Source organism: Mastigoproctus giganteus, chromosome 12 (genome assembly GCF_048544385.1).
Source record: "Mastigoproctus giganteus isolate SK-2022 chromosome 12, ASM4854438v1, whole genome shotgun sequence".
NCBI classification, from domain to species: domain Eukaryota; kingdom Metazoa; phylum Arthropoda; class Arachnida; order Uropygi; family Thelyphonidae; genus Mastigoproctus; species Mastigoproctus giganteus.
This window is the reverse complement of record NC_143586.1, coordinates 68,563,331-68,586,912: the sequence shown is the minus strand read 5'-3', so window position 1 is coordinate 68,586,912 and position 23,582 is coordinate 68,563,331. Positions and strand designations below refer to the sequence as shown.

Sequence of the window (23,582 nt, the reverse complement as noted above, 5' to 3'; positions counted from 1 at the left end):
AAAATTGTAATAGAAGTGAACTCCACCAGTAATCTAAACCACTTGGAAAGCACTTTTAATTAATTGGGTGCATTAAGATTTTCAAAAGCAATAAAGGAAACTTAATTAGTCAATACAGTATTGCAAGGAGTATTATAAACACATTAAATTAATTTGAGCTTTTGATTAAGCCAACTGATGCTGATGTATTTGGACTTGTTGAGACGTTGTGCCACTCAGAGATACAAGATAAATTTCATTTTGGTGTATATTGTGTGTTTTGGAGAGGTAGAGCACAGGTGATGCATCTATCAAGGACTGCCTATAGGTGGCAAGAATATTCTTCAAGTCAGATCAAGATAATGTGGATGTTGAGCCAGTGTAGTGTCAGATGACTTGTAAAGGGAAGTTGATATTTAGGGTATGTTAGAGACCAAATTTATGCCCCCTTAGGTTCAGATTACGAACCTAAGGGGGCATAAATTCAAATTAAGAAAGGACAGGTGTAGAATAGGTGTGCGGAAATTTGCCTTTAGCCAGCGGGTGGTTAATTGCTGGAACAAACTTCCATCTGTTGTTGTGGAAGTTGATAGGTTGAATAAATTTAAGGAGGAATTTAGGAGTATGCCAAAAATCTCCTCAGTCAGATTGAATGAGCTGGTAAGTACAATTATGGGTGACTTCAGCCTGCCTTTTATAGAATGAGATACTTTGACTGGAAATACATTATATGGTAATGATTTTTGAATGTACAGGATGCTTATTTATCCCAATATATCTGAGAGAATACAAGGGGCTCTAACATCCTAGATCTAGTTCTCACTAAGGAACCTGTATCATAAACTTGACAGTGGAGAACCAATAGCAGGTAGTGATCAAAATACAAGGGGTTTCCGAAACATAAGGTAACACATTTTATTTTCTTAATAATGGTGAAAGTGAATGAGATGAAAATGCAGTGGACAGATAGACCCATTAATAATGTTCAAAAAGACCGCCAGTGCAGTGTTTTGGTACTGTCGCCTCATAGCAGATTCCAATTGCAAAATGGTGGTTATCATGCAAGTGTGGTCCAAAACTGGTGTTCGTGAAGTTATTCGCTTTTTGCAAGCAAAGGGGCGCCTCCGTAGCCAGGTGGGCAGAAGCAGCAGTGCATAGCACATGCTTCTTGATTAGACCGGGATTCAAGCCTGTGATCCCAAATACAGAGGATGCGGAAAGGTCAGGGAATGACCACCGCATATCCCGGAGCAATATGGCCTTAGTTGCTAATGCTCCTAAAAACCAAATAACAAACAACAACAAACAAGCAAGCAAAGGGATCTTCACCAAGTGACATTCATCATGAACTGGTTGCTGTGTATGGTGAAAAGGTTATGACAAAGAAGCAGGTGTGTTGACATTGAAGATTGACATCAGTTGGGCAGGCCTTCATCGAGCAAGACAGAAGACAACATTTTGCACATTAAGGGCATCATTCTTGAAAACAAGTAAGTGAAATTGCACAAATAGTGAACGTGAGTAAGTCAACTCTTCGCAAAATTGTTCATGAGTCCTTGACTTTTGAAATGTGCTGCCGCTGGGTGCCCTGACAATTGTCAGAGGAGGACAAAGTAAAATGCATAGGTATGTGTCTGGAGAACCCATTGCAATACATCAATGGAGAGGATTTTCTTGCTCACATAGTCACAGCAGACAAAACGTGAGTTCATCACTTTACCCCGGAGAGCAAACATGACTCCATGACCTGGAAACATCCACAATCTCCTGTGTGAAAAAAATTCAAAACTGTTCCCTGTGTCTGAAAAGTCATGGCCATAGTGTTCTGGGATCGCCAAGGCATTCTGTTGGTGGATTTCTTGCCAAAGGGAGGAACAATCAATGCACAGCTTTACTGTGCAATGTTGGAAAAACTGAAAGCCAACATTCGATGCAAATGACCAGGACTCCTGACAAGCTGTCCTGACAAGCTGTGTGATTTTGTTGCACGACAATTCAACTCCACACACTGCCCTCGCCACTTGTGAGTGGTTGCACCATAATCGTTGGGAAACTATGTCACATCCCCCTTACAATCCAGACTTGGTGCCTTCAGACTTCCATTTGTTCAGCCCCTCTGAAAAAACACCTTTCAGGAAAGCCTTTCGCCACGGATGAGGAAGTTAATCAGATGGTGGGATATTGGTTACTGCGTGTTGGCATGGACTTCTTCATTACTGGTATTGATAAACTGATCCATCGTTGGGACAAGTGCATCAATAAAACTGGAGACTTTGTGGAGGAGTAGTGCATGTTCACTTATTTCTTGGTGTGTAATTTCAACTTCATATTAATAAACATCATTGAGAGAAAAAATGTGTTAGCTTACTTTTTGGAAACCCTTCATACCATAAAATGGGTTGTATCTGAAGGAACCTATATGGTCAGAGGTAAAGGGTAAGAATTTCAATTTAAAGAGAGGAGAGTATAAGGGAATTGGACATTTGTTTGAGTCAATTAAATTGGGGGGGGAGATTAAACTATGGAAAATATTTCTGGGGTTTATCCTTGAAGCCAAAAATTTATTAATACCAATTCTCAAATTCCATAAATCTAAGTTGCCAAGATGGATGATAGGTGAGATTAAGAGTTTAAATGAGCATGGGTCAGTTACAGACAATCATAGGATTCTGATTTGTACAAGCATTATTAATTGAACAAAAGAAACAAGCATAGGGCAGTTACAGACAATCATGTTACTCTGATTTGTACGATCATTATAAGAGAATGTATTACAAAGCTACTGATGGGGTAAGATCGGTGAAAGTGGATTATGAGAAAGCACTAGCAAAGAAAATATGAATAGGAATAATGAATTCTTCTCATACATGAATATAAAATAGAAATGAGTTACTCAAATAAGCCGGTTGCAGTAGTGAGTCCATACAAATCCCAGTAAAAATGGCAGATGAGTTGATACATCTCAATAATATTTACTGTCAAACGCAAGCTTGAATCTTTGGTGAATGTTAAAGAGTTAGATTTCTGTGAAATGAGTGATGTAATGATCTCAGATAAGTATTTGTTATAAAGGGCACTGAGGTTAAAAAAGAGCAAGTCTCCAGGGTAAGATGGTACAGATTCAGTTATAATTAAAAAGGCTGATTGTGAATGTAGTATTAAACTGCTTGTGAATGTAACAAACTCAAATAGGCCCCTTAACTGGTTGCAGTTGAAAGTCTATAAAAAGCCCAGCTAACATAGCAGGATAAGTTGATACTTCTAAATGATATTTACAATTGATAGCAGGCTTACATCTTTTAGGAAAGTTGAAAGATTTAAATTACTGAAAAATAAGTTATATAATGATCTCAGATAAGTATTTGTTAGAAAAGCTACTGAGGTTAAAGGAGGACAAGGCTCTAGGGGAAGATAGTATATATATTCAGTTTTAATTAAAAATCTGCTTGTGAATTTATGAAACTTCTGGGAAGATCCCCTTAGACTGGAGAAGTACTAATATCTCCCCACCCACTAAACCCACACTAAACAAGAGTTTAAATATAGGCCAGTGAGTGAGTTCTGTGACAGGGAAGATCACGGAGTCTGTAGTTAAAGATGTGATTCAGGTTCATCTCAGTTAAAATGGTACCTTGAATAGATCTCAGCACGGGTGCATTAAGAAGCCATACCTGACCAGCTTGATAAGTACTGTGATACAGTCATTAAATGGTGGGATATTGATTGAGGCTTATAAGGTGGTGATGAAGGGGTTTGGGGTGGGGGGGGACAATTTTGAAATTATAAAACTTTTGACTCCCTCCCTCATGGAGGATTGCTATATGAACTAAAAGAAGTTGATATTACTGAAAAGATCTTATGCTGGATCTTGAGCTGGCTAAGAGATATCAGAGAGAATATTGTCATAAATAGTCAAACTTTAAAGCAGACTAGTGTAGCAAGTGGGATTCCTCAATGTGTTCAGTTTTGTATCCCCTTATATTTTTAATTTTCATAAATGATATTGACTGGGGTATCCAAGGGAAGCTATAAAAGTTTACTGATGATTTGAAGATGGGAATGGTAGGTTCATGCTACACCATGATGCTTCAAAAAGACACAAGTCAGTTGCATACATGGTTCAAAAAATGGCAATTTAAGTTTAATGCTTCTAAATGTAAAGTTATGCTGTTGGGAAACAGAAATAAATCCTGTGGTCATGTATAATCTAAGTGGAAAGGAGCTAAATGGGTCCAAGACAAAAAAAAAAAAAAAAAATTAGGTCTTACAATTCAGTCTGATATAAAATTTTCCATGGAGTGCAAACAGATGGGAAGGCACATAGTATCCTGACAATGATTTATACAAATTGTATTACCTTTTCCAGTAGGGACAAGAATGTTTTTAATCCTTTGTGCAATATGATGATTAGACTGCATTTGGAATATTGTATTCAGGTGTGAAGACTGCGCCTAAAAAAAGAAGTATAACTTCTGCAGTGGGTTCAAAGAAGGGTGACCAGATTAGTGGAGTCTGTACACATATGAAGAACTGCTTAAGAGGTGTGGGCTGCAAAGTTTCAAAACTACAACATCTAAGAGGAGATCTGATTGAGGTTTATAAGGTGGTGAAGGGGTTGAGTAAAGTAAATGAAGAAGGCTAGTTTTCCTTCCTAGATGAGACAAGAATCAGGGTGCACAAATATAAAATCTCAGGGAATAACAGAAGATTTCATCCCATGAAGTTCACCCACTGCCCATAGGTGAACTTCATGAATTGCAATTCAAATATTAATACTAATATTTGAATTGCAATTTTTTTTTTCTCATCACCATCAATGATAGTAACATTCTGAATTTCCTTAACAATTTTATCCTTTTCCTTAAAAATCTTTTCAGCCAAATTCCAAGCCAAGCTCAGCATGCTGACTGTCTCCATGTTGCAAACCCAATTTTTGTACCTTTCTGTTACCTTTTCTTTATGCCTAAAGCAATCACTTTCCTTTTACTTTCCAAAACAGAATTTTTATTACCTATTCTTAATATAGAGAGAAAGATGCCAGGAAAAAGAATTTGTTATAGTGAGAATTTGTTAAACGAGAACTGCCTGCAAGACCAAATCTATTGATACTTTGCACCACAAACAAAGAACTTTATGAATTGATCAGTGCACAGAGGCTTCAGCTGTCCATATTCCATAAAACTCCAAACAACCAACTAACAGATGGCCTTCTGAATTTTGCTTTTTAAATATCAGACTATAAAATATTGTCCACCATTGCAGTAACACTTAGCGGGTTCGAGCCCGTCACCACCAAATACGGAGGATGCGGAAAGGTCAGGGAATGACCACCGCATATCCCGGAGCAATATGGCCTTAGTTGCTAATGCTCCTAAAAACCAAATAACAAACAAACAAGCAGTAACATTTGGCAAAATTACGTGTCTGTTGAGAATGCAAACAAATGCTAATGAGGCAGCCAGCTACACAAAAGAATATTTTAATTCTCTTATATAGCTATGTACTACCCCGTGAACTGAAGTCCAGGTCTAGACTCTCAGCCTCTTATTGCAGTAGGTCACGAAGTAGGTCAGAATCTATTTATTTCATTCATTCCAGTTCATCTCATCTGAGCTGCCATTTCAATTTAAGCATCTCCATTTTCTTGTTAAATTTTTGTCTAAGTAAGAGGTGTAGGACCTTTTAGAGTAGGGACAAGGATATCTTTAATCCTGTATGCAAGATGATATTCAGACAGGGACAGACATTCAGAGTTGTTGGGCTCAATCTTCAAAGCCCATACTTTTATCATGTCTTATTCTGTGTTGGTTGCTCAACAGTTGGTAATGGAAAAATCTTTTCACCTAGGCTTCAAAGGACAAACATGCAAACTTTTTTTATATGGAAGTACAACATTAATAAAATACTTTGGACTACATATGGTAGTCAGAAAGAAAGAAATAAACTTAATTTAGGCAAATTAATTTATACAAGTAACAACATAATCTCCAGTACATTTGTTACACACTAATAAACATCTTTGACATACAGGTTAGTGCAATCACATCATTTTTAAACATAGCAAACTACCCAAAAGTAAATGGCATCATTTGAATTATATCTCATATTCTGAAGACCTTCACAACGAGTTGCCTCCTTGATATTGCACTACCTTGAATAAGTAACTCTTCTCCAGGAGAAAAGACTGTTGTTACTTATTCTTGGTAGATACCGCCAGCTAAACGACACTGTTTCAAGGCTTTTTTTTTGTCTCTCTTCAGTGGGTACCCTGGTGTTGCAATTGTGACAACTCAGTTATGAAGTAGAACTCCACAATATGAGAGATGCCTGATGGTGTGCAGTAATTTAGACTAAGGGCATTCTAGGGCAAAGGCCTCAAGCTGCATGGGAGTTTACCAACACATACGTCAGTAAACTCCCACGTAGCTTGAAGCTTTTACCGCAGAATACTCTTCTGTCTTTGATGTTTATTTCAAATATCGATGGTTTTGGTTTTGCATTTGGCTTTGTCATCATTTTATTGTGGCACATTTTCAGTGATTTGTAAATATATATATATATATATATATTTTTTTTTTTTTTTTTTTTTTTGAGAAATTGTTGAGTATTTAATTTAGCAAAAAAGAATCTGTATGTTTGATGCAGTTAAATTTAGTACATTGTAGAAAACTTATAATTTTATAATTGCCATGTTTGAGCACTTCCTTTGATGGAGTATTTCCTTGTCATCTGATCAACCACATCTGTACCATATATTGTTGAACTATAAAAGTTAATTTGCACTCAGCTTTCTCGGGCGCCTCCGTAGCCAGGTGGGAAGGAGCAGCAGTGTGTAGCACACATTTCTTGATTAGTCTGGGGTTCGAGTCCATCACCACCAAATACAGAGGATGCGGAAAGGTCAGGGAATGACCACAGCATATTCCCGGAGCAATATGGCCTTAGTTGCTAATGCTCCTAAAAACCAAATAACAACAACAATCAGCTTTTTTTTTTTTTTTTTTTTTGCTGCTTTTTTTTTTTTTTTTTTTTACTGTTTGCAACTTTAAAAAAAATATGCAATAAAGATCCACTAAAGTTGATTCAAATGACTGCAAAACACAGAATACAGCATCTGCTCTCTATGGTTAGCATACATGTACAGATGTTTAAGGGTTGTTTTAGTCACAACTAGCAAAATATATAGATTTTTTTTGTGCTGTGAGCAAAAGAATCAAAGATTCTAAATTTTTAATGCATTATTAACAGGTGTTTTTCTCTGTACATTTCCCTTGCAGATGCACTCAATATCTATAAATGAAGAGTATCACACACTAGTGGAGTTCACACTTGATTGCTCCTTTTTGAACTTAAAAAATTCTTGATCATTTAATAAGTATTTTATTTGTTTGTTATTTGGATTTTAGGAGCATTAGCAACTAAGGCCATATTGCTCTGGGGACATGCTGTGTTCATTCCCTGACCTTTCCGCATCCTCTGTATTTGGTGAGCACAGGCTCGAACCCCGGTCTAATCAAGAAGCATGTGCTACGCACTGCTGCTCCTGCCCACCTAGCTATGGAAGTGCCGGATTTTGTTGTGTGTAGTACAAGAATACAAAGCACCTCAGTTTAAGATACTATCAGAGTATTTAGATTTTTTTCCCCCCATGGAAGAAAATTGTCAAACTTTAAAGAACTCTGAATTTGGCTATCTAAATTTGAATTTCAGTGTACTTTATTGAATTTTCACAAGAAATTTTTGAAATTAAAAAGTCATTTAAAATAGCCCATTTTTTTCTCATAATTTTGCTTTGCATAAAATAGTGATAAGATAACTTGCATGGTTGTTTTAGAGAGTGAGAGAGATTGAAAGATTGTCATATTATTGCAATAAACATGTGGAAGACACACACACACACACACACACACACACACAAAAGCAAGTTGATCACTCGTGGCTACAAGTACAGTGGTTTTACAGAAAGACACATTTGTATTATTAGGGTGAAACCCAGCTTCAATGTGAAGGAGCCTGCATTGCAAAGAAAAGAACAAAATTAGATAGATATGAAATAAATAAAGAATATATCTACAATACCAATAGGAATGAATGAAAGATTATTAATTTATGTATATCAGAGTGCCCTTAGTATATTTTATTATCATTCACATTTGCATTTTCATGTGTTTTGCCCACCTCTGTCTCCCTTCAGGGTTTATTTAGAAAGATTCTTGCTGGTAAAATTCTACCTAATCGATTGGTGAAGATGACACCCGAGGAATTGGCTTCATCAGAATTAGCAAAATGGAGAGAGAGAGAAAATAAGCATGTAAGTGTATTTTTAAGTGAATATACAGTTAATAGGAGGTTCAAACATTTTAGAATTTTATTGATAAGGACTGAGTTAATTATAAAAAATATTGCTACAAAGTATGATAAAGTCAGTCGCATGATCAGATTTCCAATAAGTGTATATGATATTCAGCAAACACAGTGAGCATAAATTATCTACACAACTTAATTTCTAAATTTAAAAAAGTATAATAACAATAAAAATAAATAAGATAAATAAAATTGGTTCATGCACCAATTTAAAGAAACCTAAAAAAAGTTTATTTGGCACATTTTTATTTGACAAATTCTTCAGTTTTCCTGGAAGATTTATCTGAAATTGCATCTTTTACAGTTCTACGGAATGCTTACTTTTCTTCTGGATTTCAGTTAAGTGTCTGTTCTTTTGTAATTCTTGTAAGCACAGCATTGTTTTTGAAGTACGAAGCTGCCAAATTTATTAATATGTGCTCATGGCTACCATGAAGTGGGTGTGATGTTGCTCATAATTAGTAGAGCATACAACTTGTTACAGCAATGCACACAAGTGATGGCGAATGCCAATATTGATATGATATGTATTTATATAACAGTGATATGATGAAGTATATAACTGGTGGTATAAGTGTAGAAGATTATGAGCTTGTTATATGCTGTAGTTGTGGATTCATTTTTAATGTTAACAGAATTTTCATGTTTTCTGTGATTTGTTTGTGCCCTTTTATAGTTGTCTAGAGTTTATAAAATGTTTTAAATTAATTCCAATTGTTTGTCCTTGAAAAATATTGGACCATGCTGCTTACTTCAGGATTAATTGATTTTTCATTTTAACAGAATTTTCATGTTTTCTGTGATTTGTTTGTGCCCTTTTATAGTTGTCTAGAGTTTATAAAATGTTTTAAATTAATTCCAATTGTTTGTCCTTGAAAAATATTGGACCATGCTGCTTACTTCAGGATTAATTGATTTTCTGTGTGTATTGTTTCTCCAGGTGTTAGACACCAACTCTTGAATCAAAAAAAAAAAAAATTCTTTCATTTCATTCCCTATCAATGGAAAAAATATTATGTATTTTTCATTTAAATTGTTCTCCATATGAAGCTCTTTCATTATGTTGAGGGGGAGGGAGTGAAAGTTGGATTACTGTTACATAGTTGAAGAAATACATCTTGTATTTTGACAGATTACGTCTTTGTGTCAGATTTCTTTTAATAGTTATTTAATTTACATTTATCAGTAGCAAAAATTTTATTATTAATTTCTTTATTAAATTTATTAATGTACTTACTAAATCTAGATTTAGTAAGTACATTTAATCTAGATCTTGTTGTTGGGCTATAAAAATAGCCTGACAACAAGAACACATCTAGCAGTTTATCTTATGTCCAGAAACAGTTTGTTGAAAGGAATCATGCAATTTAACAAACAGGCCACAATCATTAAAATGGCAGTGCAATAGTGATGTGGAAAGGGGTATATCACAATGCTTGATGGTTATGTCCCAGTTGCAATTGTTCAGAACTTCATATAGTGAAACGGAAAAGATGCAATTTTTAAAAATTTAACAGTTAAGAAACTTAACTGTTAAATTTAATTTTTTTAATGAATTTGTCTATTAATGAATTTGTCTTTGTGTCAGATTTCTTTTAATAGTTATTTAATTTACATTTATCAGTAGCAAAAATTTTATTATTAATTTCTTTATTAAATTTATTAATGTACTTACTAAATCTAGATTTAGTAAGTACATTTAATCTAGATCTTGTTGTTGGGCTATAAAAATAGCCTGACAACAAGAACACATCTAGCAGTTTATCTTATGTCCAGAAACAGTTTGTTGAAAGGAATCATGCAATTTAACAAACAGGCCACAATCATTAAAATGGCAGTGCAATAGTGATGTGGAAAGGGGTATATCACAATGCTTGATGGTTATGTCCCAGTTGCAATTGTTCAGAACTTCATATAGTGAAACGGAAAAGATGCAATTTTTAAAAATTTAACAGTTAAGAAACTTAACTGTTAAATTTAATTTTTTTAATGAAAAATTTAAAAATTGTGGTTTTATACTTGTTATTTTCAGCAAAATATTACAAACTACAATTCTTTTACATTTTCAAATTTAAAAGCCATAATAAGTGCAACCACATAAAACTTTAAAAATAACTTTAATAATACTGGCACTCCTCACCCCATATATCATCACATTTCATGAAATATGTAACTCTGCAAAAAATAACCTCTTGCTTCCAAAATTTCTCACAGAAGACCTTTAGGAAGTACACAAATCAAAAAGCCATTAATCTCAAACAGGCAATTAACTGCTCAGTAATAAATTATCGCAGCATTGTGATATACTAAAGACAAGATCATAAAGTGTATGTCATATTTTTCAAGGATTTTCTTTTTACAAATTCATTATAATGATTATATATTTACATAGTGGGAATAATTGTTATTGCACTAAACTGGTATTTTAGCATGTGTTATTCAATATTTGCTAAAAAGAAAGACTTTCAGATAAGATACATTGTCTGATAATACATTTAAATTGGGAGGAATGGAAAAGGCTTGTATTTTACTGAATATTTCGTTATTCTGGCAATAATTACACCAATTGTTTGCTATAATATGTAAGTTTTATTCAATAGTTCCTATTATAATATTTTCTATTAGTTATCAAACACATTTTACTGGTAAGATTTGCAAATTTTAATACTTTAGTGTGCACCACACACACGCACGCACACGTGCACACACACACACACGCACACACACACACACACACACACACACACCACGGATCAGTGTATGATATATGTCTTGCACACAATAGAAAATTTATATGGTATATGTTGCATATACTTGTCTGTGGTGCATGTGGTTATATTATGCAATTTTAATTTTACTTTTTCATGAATCACTGAAGTATATATTTTACATTGTACAAATTTGATGAACATTTAAATATAGAAAAATTTTGTTTAAATTATAACCAATTAATTTTTCAACAATAGAAATGGGACTTGATTTAAAAATCTAATTATATATGCACCTGCAATGTCATAAGATTTTTATATCATCTGTATTAAAAATGTTCAATTAGTGTTTTTTTTTTTTTTTTTTTCCCAGTTATATATATTTAATAGTGTTAGTGATAATCTGTTTTCTTAGGCCCTTGACATAATCAAGAGGGACCAATTTGAACAGCAACAGCAAGCTGCAACATCACATGTAATTAAGAAAACTCACAAGGGAGAAGTTGAAATTGAAGATGAAGATATGAATTTAATGGAGGTAATCCTAATCACTATTTGATTTTTATATCCTACTACTCAATTCTCAACAGGCGTCAGCAGGCATTGAAACCGCCAATGACTTGTCATTTATATTGCCTGTGGAGAAATTCTCCCTTTGCATGGGGTGGTTGGCCTGCATTCTTCATTCATTTGTTTGTTATTATTTGCAAAAGATAGTGTTTGACACCAAGAAATTTGTTTGTGCGGTGGAAAGGAGGCTTGCCTTGTAGAACATGGCATTAAAGAATTACCCCAGAGGACTAACAAGGGGTTTTAATGGAATTTATTATATGCGAGGGAAAGTATTAAAGATGTGGCAATCAAAAGATGCAAAAATCTTTTGATTGCCACATGCATTTAATTCAAATTCATTGTAATAGTTTCTTATTTTTCAGAATTTTAATTTTTTACTAAATATTAATATTTATCTTAAAAATAGGATAAATTTTATTGTAAATATTCTAGCATTTTGCCATGAAAGGGCGTCGACACCGTTGAAATATGTAGAAAAAGGATCCCTTATTGACATGCATAAAGACTGCCCTCCAACTGCTGTCATTTCCATTCCCTCTTCCATTTCACAAGTTAATGTGTCTTCAAAAACATATCCATCCCTCCTCACAAAATTTTGCAATATGCAACAGTTTTTTATTACATTGATAGCAGAATTTCAGATTCAGGACAGCTAGAGTGAAAAATGTGCAACTTATTGCTCAGTATTCCAAATGTGCATTCTGCAAGTTGCCTTGTTCAAGTTAATCTATAATTGAAAATTCTTTGCTCACTGCCCAAAATTGTACATTTTTAAAAATTTTCAAATCACTGTTGTGTCCATAAGCACCAGTGTCTGTTGCAGTGAATCTGTAGTTTGTATTGATTTCCGCATCACAGTATCAAATTTTGCGATTTTTTCACTAATTAACATTAGAAGTTCATTAAAATTCTGTGTTGACATTCTGTAAAATAATAATAATAATAAAAAAAAAAAAAAACTTCTCGGAGAAACTTTCTATGTGTTTCAAACATGATATAAAATTCCTTTTTTTTTAACATGTTCGAAATTTTTGGTTGAATTTACCATCATCGTTTTCTCGTTCTACTTGCAATCAGCTATATACATAAATGCACAATAAATCCAAATTGAACAACAACATCCATCTCGAAACCGTGACTAGAAAAAGTGAGTTGCTGGTGGTATCCAATGCAACGTTAGAAATGCTACATGTAGTTCACTGTTTTGGAAATGTTTACAATGTCAGCTGATGCTGGGGCTTTAAGTGCCCATCTAGTATACCCTTCATATAAACCTACCCCAAACATAGTCAATCACAAGATTGTGAAGGCACAAACCACTGCTATAGGCTAGTGTCCTGCATAAATTAAAAAATACAGAGGGCGTTTGATTTGTTGTTTGTTCCAGTTTCGTGAACAATAGGTTGAAGCAATGAACATGCAACAATTAAAACACAAAAAAAAATATATATATATATGTATTTAACTCAGAAAATTACTGGAGAGTTACAAATTCATGTACCACTACTATACAGTAATCACAGTTATGGGCATTTCTTTATCACTGAATTATTCAAAAAAGGTTATTTCACTTAAGTTCATCCAATTTATATGACCTCTACAATTTCTCTCTATGTACCTTATATTAGTATTAGTATAGGCACACGATGCAAGAAAGCAAGCTTATGCAGCATCAGCCAAAAAAAAAAAATCTCCGATTTTACCCCTGTACCTGTCCAGCTCAGCCTTAAATTTATTTAGGCTATCAGCTTCCACAACAAAAGATGGAAGTCTGGCTAAAGGCAAACTTCTGCACATCTATCCTACAACTGTCTTTCCTCAATTTGAATTTGTGCCCTCTCAGGTGATTATTCTAAGCAAGAGGAAGATTCCCATCAGCATTGAGCATGCTCAAACCATTCAGGGCTTTATACACCTGAATCAGATCACCTCACAGATGCCTAGTCTCCAAACACTGTAATCTGCAAAATTTAAGCCTTTTTTCGTAAGAGCAACCCTTTGTTCCATTCACTAATCGTGTTGCCCTTCTCTGTACTCGTTCCAACAGCTCTACATCCTTCTTAAAATGAGGCCTCCAGACCTGTATACAGTACTCTGGGTGTTGCCTGACCATTGCCTTATACAAGGGGATAATCACCTCCTTATCCATGCTAGGAAAATTCCTGTATATCATTGACAAGACACCATGAGCTACTCTTGCAGACCGTCTGCCCTGTTCAGTAAAATTCATATCTGCCTACACAGTTACCCCCAGGTCCTTTTCATTCTCTACCACTGTCAGTGTAGTACCACAGAGTTGATACGTTATTCTAGGGTTACTGCTTCCTATATGTAGTACTTTTCATTTGTCAATGTTAAACTTCATTTGCCACCTCCCAGCCCATCTGCTCAACTTTTCTAGATCCTGTTTCAGCAGCATACTGTTATTAGTGTTATTAACAACCCTGCCAACCATTGTATCATCTGCAAACTTGGACATTAAGCCTGATATACTATCGTCAATATCATTTATAAATACAGAAAACAACAATGGACCCAACACTGAACCCTGAGGGACTCCACTAATAACATTAGTCCACAAAGAGCAGTCTCTATTTATTACCACTCTCTCTCTTCTCCCAATCTGGGGCATGATATTTTTTTTGTGGCAGAGAAGAAAAATGCATGGGATGCATATAAATTATCAGGCGACACAGAAGCCTATGATATATATAAGCTAGTCTGTAATCAAATCACAAAAGAGGTTAGGCAGGCAAAGGCAGATTACAAGAAATCTTTGGCAAAGGATGCTAAGAAAAACAGCAAGGATTTCTTATATAAACTCTAAAAGGAAGGAGATGAATCTGATTGGTCCACTTGATATCGATGGTTCGACTGTTGATGATCCTGCTCAGATAGCAAACAAACTGAATAAGTATTTTGCATCTACAATCACACATGAGGAGTTATTAAGGTTTGATGTTGCCACAAGGTTATCAAATTGTAACAGGGTGCTTAATGATTTTGTAATAACTGAGAACAAAGTGGGGGAGAAATTGTTGAAGTTAAACATAAGAAAGGAATCTAGGGTGGATGGGATCTATCCAGTTATATTAAAGGAGGTGGCAAAGGAAGTAAGCAAACCCTTAGCCATAATTATGAGCGCATCCTTGGACTCAGGGAAGGTCCCCACGGACTGGAGATGTGCAAATGTCCCCCCAATTAACAAAGGGAAATCAAAGGGTGACACGGGAAATTACAGACCAGTTAGTTTAACTTCTATTCCAGGTAAAATGATGGAGTCACTGGTTAAAGATGCATTGCAGGATCATCTAGACAAGACTGCAGCAATAATTCAGACACGGTATGGGATTGTTAAGGGAAAGTCTTGTCTGACAAATTTGATTTGTTATTATGATGTGGTTACAAAGGAACTGGATGCAAAAAATAATTTTGATATCATATATTTGGATTTCAGGAAAGCTTTTGACACTGTTGCACATTGTTGTTATTATTGTTATTGTGTTTTTTTTTTAGGAGCATTAGCAACTAAGGCCATATTGCTCCGGGATATGCAGTGGTCATTCCCTGACCTTTCCGCATCCTCCGTATTTGGTGGTGACGGGCTTGAACCCCGGTCTAATCAAGAAGCGTGTGCAACGCACTGTTGCTCCTTCCCACCTGGCTACGGGGGCGCCCACTGTTGCACATGGAAGACTACTTTACGAATTGGAGCAGAATGGTATTAAAGGTAATTTGTACAATGAATAAAAGGATGGTTGTGTGGGAGAAGACAGGGATGGTAATCAATGGGTGCTGCTCTTTGTGGACTAATGTTATTAGTGGAGTCCCACAGGGTTCGATGTTGGGTCCACTGTTGTTTTGTATATTTATCAATGATATTGATGAAGGTATATCAGGCTTAGTATCGAAGTTTGCAGATGATACAAAGGTTGGCAGGGTTGTTAATGACAGTAATGGCAGTGTGTTACTAAAACAGGATCTAGAAAATTTGGGCAGATGGGCTGAGAAGTGACAACTGAAGTTTAACATTGAAAACTGCAATGTACTGCATATGGGTAGAAGTAACCTCAGAGAAACGTACCAACTCTGTGGTACTACACTTAAAGAAGTAGAAAATGAAAAAGACCTGGGAGTAATTGTGCAGTCAGATATGAAGTTTTCTGAGCAATGCAGACAGGCTACCAGGGCAGGTCATGGGGTGTTGTCAATGATATACAGGAATTTTGTTAGCAGGGAAAAGGTGTTGTCCCTCTGTATAAGGCAATGGTCAGGCCATGCCTTGAGTACTGCGTGCAGGTCTGGAGGCCTTATTTTAGGAGGGATGTAGATTTGCTTGAGCATGAACAAAGAAGGGCAACAAGATTGGTGAGGGGAATTAAGGGATCCCTTACCAGGAGAGGCTTAAGTTCTGCAAATTGCAGCAGCTGGAGACTAGGCACCTGCGAGGTGATCTGATTGCGGTGTATAAGGCCTTGAATGCTTTGAGCATGCTGAATTCTGATGGGATCCTTTCACTTGTTCAGATTACGAACCTAAGGGGCATAAATTGAAATTAAGGAAGGACAGATGTAGAATAGATGTGTGAAAATTTGCCTTTTGCCAGTGTTTGGTTAATTGCTGGAACAAACTTCCATCTGTCATTGTGGAAGTTGATAGGTTAAATAAATTTAAGGAGGAACTGGACAAATATTTAGAGGGGATTGTTTTAATTTTTTTTTTTTTTTTGGCTGATGCTGCAAAAGCTCATACGCTTGCTTTCTTGCATCACATACCACCACCACTACTACTACTACTACTACTACTCAACCATCCTTTATCCATAGCAGTAATTTGCTTCCAATGCCACACTGCCCCAATTTGTACAACAGTTTTCCATATGCAACAGTATCAAAAGCCTTTCTAAGATACAAATATATGATATCAAAGTTATTCCCTGCCTTCGGTTGCTTTGTGACCGCATCATAGTATCCAATCAAATTGGTCAGACAAGACTTCCTCTTAACAAACCCATGCTGTGTCCGAGCTATAACTGAAGTATTATATGAATTACACAGTTCCAACTCATGTTAAATAGTTCCTGTACAGTTCTGGCTACTCAATTATTTCAACAATTTGGGTTTAGAAACTCAGTCTGCCAGTTACATGTATATTGTGGTAGTAGTAGTACTAGAGGTAACAGTAGCAAATGATGCAAGAAAGCAAGCTTATAAAGCATCAGGGGAAAAAAAAAAAAAAAAACCAATATTACACACCTCACCCATCCACACCTTCCAAAAATTTGTTTAGTTGTTCCTTGAATTTATTCAAATGGAAGCCTATTCCAACAATCATCCAACTGCTGACTGAAGGCAAACCTGCACATCTATCCTGCAACCATCCTTCCTCAACTTAAATTTATATCCCCTCATGTGTACAGTCTCAGTGAGAGGAAGAATGCCATTAACATTTAGCTTACTCAATCCATTCAAGACCTTAAACACCTCTTCAGATCTCCCAGAAGGTGCCTAGTCTCAAGGTGCTGCAATTTGCAGAACTGAAGAATTTCTTGGTATGAGCACTTTTTTTGCTCCCTTCACCAAACTTGTTACCCTTCTCTGCACCTTCCAGCAAATCTTCATCACTTTCTAAAGTGAAGCCTCCATACCTGTATACAGTACTCAAGATGTGGCCTAACCATGGCCTTAAACAAAGGGATAATCACCTCCTTATCCCTGCTAGCAAAGTTTCTGTATATCATTGACAAAACCCCATGAGATGTGCTAGCAGCATGTTTGCACTGCTCAGAGAATTTCATATTTGACTGCACAATTTCTCCCAGGTCTTTTTTGGCCCCGGGTGCCAAGCGTTCCGTGGCCAAGCGATTCTAGTGCGTTTTCCAAAGCGTTTTTCTACAGAGAACATTTGAGCGAACAGTTTCTATTTTAGTTTGATAAACCGTTTTCTTGATTTCTATAGCATAGTAGCTCTCTCGCACTACAAGAAGTAGGCAGAAGCCCAGAAAGGGAAACCACCTTTCTGTTTTTTTCTATTAGTACTAACTTACTAACTCAGCCGCTTGGTCACCTCGTGGCACTGCTCCTGCCTCCCCGTGATAAACCCCCAGGGCCAAAAGGAGCTATCATGGACTCAAACAATTTTCCATCCTTAGAGCCTTCAAGCTCAAGACAAGAATCCTGTCATGATAATATTAATCAACCAAAAAGGCTTCGAACTGAAGCACAGCGTCCAGACATCCCTAATTTTCTTGTGATACATTCTCTGTCCACGCAGCCTGTGGCAAGTTATCACCATTTATGATTCAAAGACATCTAGAATCTATTGCAGGATCACCAAAAATGGTGAAGCGACTACAATCAGGAGATCTCCTGGTTGAAACAGCCACATCCAAACATTCTGAGTGGTTATTAAAAACGACTACATTTGGTGGATTACCAGTGTCTGTTACTCCTCACAATACCTTAAATTCATCTAAAGGAGTCATCACAGAATGGGACTTAATTACAGTGTCTGAGGAGGAATTAGTCCAAGAACTTAGCAATCAAAAGGTAATCGCTTCTAAAAGAATTATGACAAAAAAAGATGGAAATCTCATTCCAACTCGTTCCATCATTTTAACTTTTAGTACTCCTGATTTGCCATCCTCAGTAAAAGCTGGATATTTAAATTGTCGAATTCGTCCATACATCCCAAATCCTCTTCGCTGTTTTAATGCCAGAAATATGGCCATTCACAGCAGGCATGCAGAGGTGACGTCATCTGTCCTATTTGTGGAGCAAAAGATCATACACAGGCAGATTGTCCAGCCGCAATTCCCATTTGCCCCAACTGCAAAGGCAATCACCCTGCCTTTTCTAAATCATGCGAGATGTGGAAAACAGGTAGGACAATCCAAAAATACAAAGTAGAACATAAAGTCACATATCCTGAGGCACGCAGACAAATAATGTTGACCATGCCAAGTCCATCATATGCCTCTCGAACCCGCAGTTTTCATACAACTGCAATTCAAACAGATGTCTCAATACCGCCCAACGTCTCGCTAGCTAATTGGGTTAAAACAACCTTATCAACCACTGGAAAAGAAAAAAACTAAAACCAGCCATGCCACCAACACCCCAATTAGTATCCCAACTGATACTGTGACAGTCTCAAATGACGCAGAAAGATTGAAACCCAATAAAGACTCTAAGGAAACTGATCCACCAACCAACACTATGGAAGTGGATATACACCAAAATTATGAAGACCCTATCCTAGAACTCCATGCCAATGACACTATGGATACTGGACGTCCATTATTCCCAAAAAAAGACCGAAAAAAATGCCCTGCACATAAAAAACAGTCAGATGAATCATCTTCAGCCAAACCAAAATAATGCCTAACATCATACAGTGGAATTGTAGAGGACTAAGCAGCCATTCTGATGACATAAGGGATTTAATCTCTCAGTTTAATCCCATAGGTATATGCCTACAGGAAACATTCTTGTCACACCAAGTTTTGCCGAAATTCTCAAACTTTATGATATACAGATGACACAGAACCGATCCAATTAAGAACCAGCCTAGAAGCTGTGGCAGCTCGGATTGCAGTTGGTATTTCAGTTACCATTGTTTCGATTTATATTCCACCATCTCTATCACTGGCCCAATCAGAACTTGACAACCTCATTGCACAACTTCCAACTCCAAATTGTCTTTTCGGTGACTTTAATGGACACCATCCATTGTGGGGATCAGCTACAATGGACAGAAGAGGCAAGTTGATCGAGGAATTTATAAATAATAATGACCTAAATTTATTAAACTCTGGATCTCCTACCTACAGGATCTACTTCTCAAATTGACTTGTCAGTTTGCTCACCTTCCATCTTTCCAATCATGACATGGTCTGTATTAACTGATCCTTTTAGCAGTGATCACTTTCCGATCATTTGCTCCTTACAAACAGGAGTAACACCAAATCCTGATAAACGATCCTCTTGGAAGTTTAAAAAGGCGAACTGGGATGGCTATTCTGCTCAAATACTTCTAGACAGACTTTACGTTAAAAAAGAACCTATTGATGATGTAAATACTTACATCATCAATCAGATTCTGACTGCAGTAAATACCTACATTCCAAAATCCAAGACATATCACAATCACCGAAATCACTGGTGGAATGCAGATTGCTTCACTGCCAAACAGGAAAAAAACCGAGCTTGGAATAATTTCCGTAAGAATCCCACCACTAATAACCTCATTGCTTATAAAAGGTTTAAAGCAAAAGCAAGGCAGATTAGACGGAAAGCGAAACGAGACTCGTGGATCGCTTTTGCCTCAACAATCACAAAAGACACCGACACATGCCTCATTTGGAAAAAAATACAGGCACTAAATGGGAAATTCGCTCGTATGCCCTCTCCAATACTTCATTGGAAAGGGAAAGACCTATCTACAGCTGAAGAAGTTGCTAATGCACTTGCTGAATCATTTGCTACAATCTCTGCTTCTGCCTCCTATGGGTCCACATTTCAGAACATCAAAGCTAGTGCAGAACAATATAAAATAAACTTTTTCACACACCGCTCTTTCCCGTACAACCAACCCTTCACATTCATAGAACTTCAAGAATCGTTAAACAGATCTTCAAACAGTGCTGCAGGCCCAGATGGAGTTCATTATGTTATGCTGAAGCATTTAATTTAAGAAGATTTGAGTACCATGTTAATCTTTTATAATCGGATATTCTCCGAAAATGCCTATCCTTCTTCCTGGCGTCATTCTTTCATTATTGCTTTACCAAAACCAGGAAAAGATCATTCCTGTGTTGAAAACTATAGGCCAATATCTCTTACGAGCTGCCTGGGTAAAATTTTCAAAAGAATGGTTCACACTAGGCTTACTTACATCCTGGAGTCACAAAATCTCCTTCCAGATCATCAGTATGGCTTTCGGAAGAATAGATCGACGCTGGACGTGCTTATCAAAGCCGAATCTCATATCCGCAATGCCTTTGTCATGAAACAACATCTAGTCATGGTCAACCTAGATCTTGAAAAGGCATTTGACACTACATGGCGTCATGGGATTATTATGGACCTTTACTACTTGGGGTTTAGGGGCCATTTGCCGAAAATAATTCAAAATTTTCTGCAATTGCGTTCTTTTCAGGTCCGATATAAAAATGTACTCTCTGCATCCCACATTCAGGAAGAAGGAGTCCCGCAGGGATCAATACTTAGTCCAACACTATTTTCAATCCGAGTTAGCAGCATAACACGAGACATCCCAAAAACTGTTGAAACTTACATGTACGCAGATGACCTTACAATTTATTGTCAATCTCAAAGTATGAACACCATCGAACGGCAGCTCCAACTTGCCATTACCAAAATACAATCGTGGACTTCACGGAATGGCACTCAGAAAAGAAATGCACTCTCACCCACTTTTGCAAGAAACGAGCTCTCCATCCCGATCCGGAATTACAAATAAACACTATTCCAATCCCGCTTGTAAGTACCGTTAAATTCCTTGGAGTGATATTAGATAGCAAGCTGAATTTTCAAGCTCTCATCTCTCATCTAAGAAGTACGTGTCTAAAGCATCTGAATATACTGCGATCAGTCTCGGCTATGTCATGGGGCGCTGATCGGTATACACTATTGCATCTTTATAGAACTTTAATCCGGTCATGGCTAGATTATTGTTGTCCAGTGTATGACTCTGCCAGGAGCACTACTTTACGTCTAAATATTGTCCAGCACAGTGCTCTCAGGACTGCGTTGAGCGCTTTTAGGACTTCTCCAATCCAGAGTCTCTATATCGAAGCACATGATCCTCCATTACATCTTCGTAGGAAATCATTACTGCTCCACTATGCAGCTAAGATCCAGAGTCTTCCATCTCACCCCAGTTGGGAGTATCTTTATAATACTCGGTGGGATTTGATATATGACAGCAAGCCAAATGAAAACAGACCTGCTTCACTCAGGATTAAAGACCTTTCTCAGAGTTGGAATATCAATTTAAGCGATATTTTTCAGAACACAACTGCACCTGTTCCACCTTGGACATACGTTTCTTCCTCCCATGATACACATTTTTTGGAGTGGGGAAAGAATACTGTACCTTCCTTTAATATCAGGCAGTTGCACTTAGCTCACACTACTCTGAACTCCCATGCCTGTAAAGTCTATACTGACTGATCGAAAACAGCTACTGCGGTTGGTGCAGCTGCAGTTTTTCCTTCACTAATGGTTACTGCCTCACTTCCATTAGTCTGCAGCGTCTTCACAGCCGAATTATATGCCATCAAATTAGCACTCAGTAAAATTATAGAACTTTCCATCTCACCTGTCATAATTTACACTGACTCACTCAGTGCTGTTTCTGCCATAAGGAAGAATTTTTCATCTTCTCATCCTACCTTGAAACACATTCATTCTCAGCTATTTTCCTGCAGTGTGTCTAATCAATCAATCAGTTTTTGCTGGATCCCTGGCCATTCTGGTATTCCGGGAAATGAAAGTGTGGATCTTGCAGCTAAAAATCCTCAATCAGCTGTCCCAGAACATCCTCAGGTTCCTTACACTGATTATAAGCCTGTTATTCGCAAAGCAAGTTACGACAATTGGTCACAGATCTGGAAAAGTAACACCAACAATAAACTTAACCAGATAAAGCAAGAACCAAAGCTGTGGCTCTCAGGCTTTCGACAAAACAGACGAGAGGAAGTAGTACTGGCAAGACTCAGAATTGGACACACTCATCATACTCATCTGTTCCTGCTACTGGGAGCAGATCCACCCCAGTGTTCATCCTGTGACAATCAACTTACTGTTAGGCATTTCCTCTTTGATTGTCCCCTATATTCAACCATACGGTCAAACACCTTTCAGTCAGTCTCTAGGTTGAACCTCTCACATGATTTAACTCATATCCTGGGAAATGAAGCAAACATAAATGAACTTGTAATATTTTTAAAACGTATTGGCCTATATAGGAGTATTTAATTTAACATCAACAGTGTTATATTTCGACTAAATAAACTATGAGCAGACACAATTTGGCCTCAGTAGCCCTTGTGTCGTTAAGCTAAATAACAACAACAACAACAACCCAGGTCTTTTTCATTTTCCACTATCCTGAGTGTAGTACCACAGTTGATAAGTTTCTGTGTGATTTCTACTACCATATGCAGTAGCTTGCATTTGTGAATGTTAAACTTCAGCTGCCATTTCTCAGCCCATCGACTTAATTTTCCTAAATATTATGGCAGTTTTCCTGACTACTGTCATTAACCACCCTGCCAAACTTTGTATCATCTGCAAACTTGGACATTAAGCCTCATATACCTTTGTCGATATCCTTAATAAATATTAAAAACAACAAAATGGGCCCAGCACTTAACCTTGGGGAACTCAACTAAATACTATTAGTCCCCAAAGAGCAGTGCCTGTTGATAACCACTCTCTGTCTTTTTCCACTTAACAGTCCCTTTATCCATAGCAGTTTTTTATGTGCCTTCCTGATATCCAAGTACAGTCAGTCTTCGTATAGCACGATAGTTGTGTTCCTAGAAACCCTCGTGCAATGCAAAATCGTGCAATATAAACAACAGGCCCTATGGGAAAAATAGGGTTAGGTGCCGACCACCCAAGATTGAACACACATTGGTAACCAAAACATTACCAAACACAAATATTGATGAAGGTATATCGGGCTTAGTGTCGAAGTTTGCAGATGATACAAAGGTTGGCAGGGTTGTTAATGACAGTAATGGCAGTGTGCTACTGCAACAGGATCTAGATAATTTGGGCAGATGGGCTAAGAAGTGGCAACTGAAGTTTAACCTTGACAAATGCAAAGTACTGCATATGGGTAGAAGTAACCCCAGAGAAACGTACCAACTGTGTGGTACTACACTTAAGGTGGTAGAAAATGAAAAAGACTTAGAAGTAATTGTGC

At 36.9% G+C, this 23,582-nt stretch overlaps 1 protein-coding gene across 5 annotated transcripts in view; it reads left to right on the top strand.

Moving 5' to 3' along the window:
• The window catches only part of pps (protein partner of snf), a 656,065-nt gene that overhangs the window by 526,619 nt on the left and 105,864 nt on the right, over positions 1 to 23,582 (top strand). For all 5 annotated transcript variants that reach the window (XM_090386465.1, XM_090386467.1, XM_090386466.1 and 2 more), the window contains 2 exons: positions 8,174 to 8,290; positions 11,467 to 11,589. In XM_090386465.1, the coding sequence (XP_090242591.1) occupies positions 8,174 to 8,290; positions 11,467 to 11,589 (240 nt within the window). The remainder of the gene's footprint in view (positions 1 to 8,173; positions 8,291 to 11,466; positions 11,590 to 23,582) is intronic.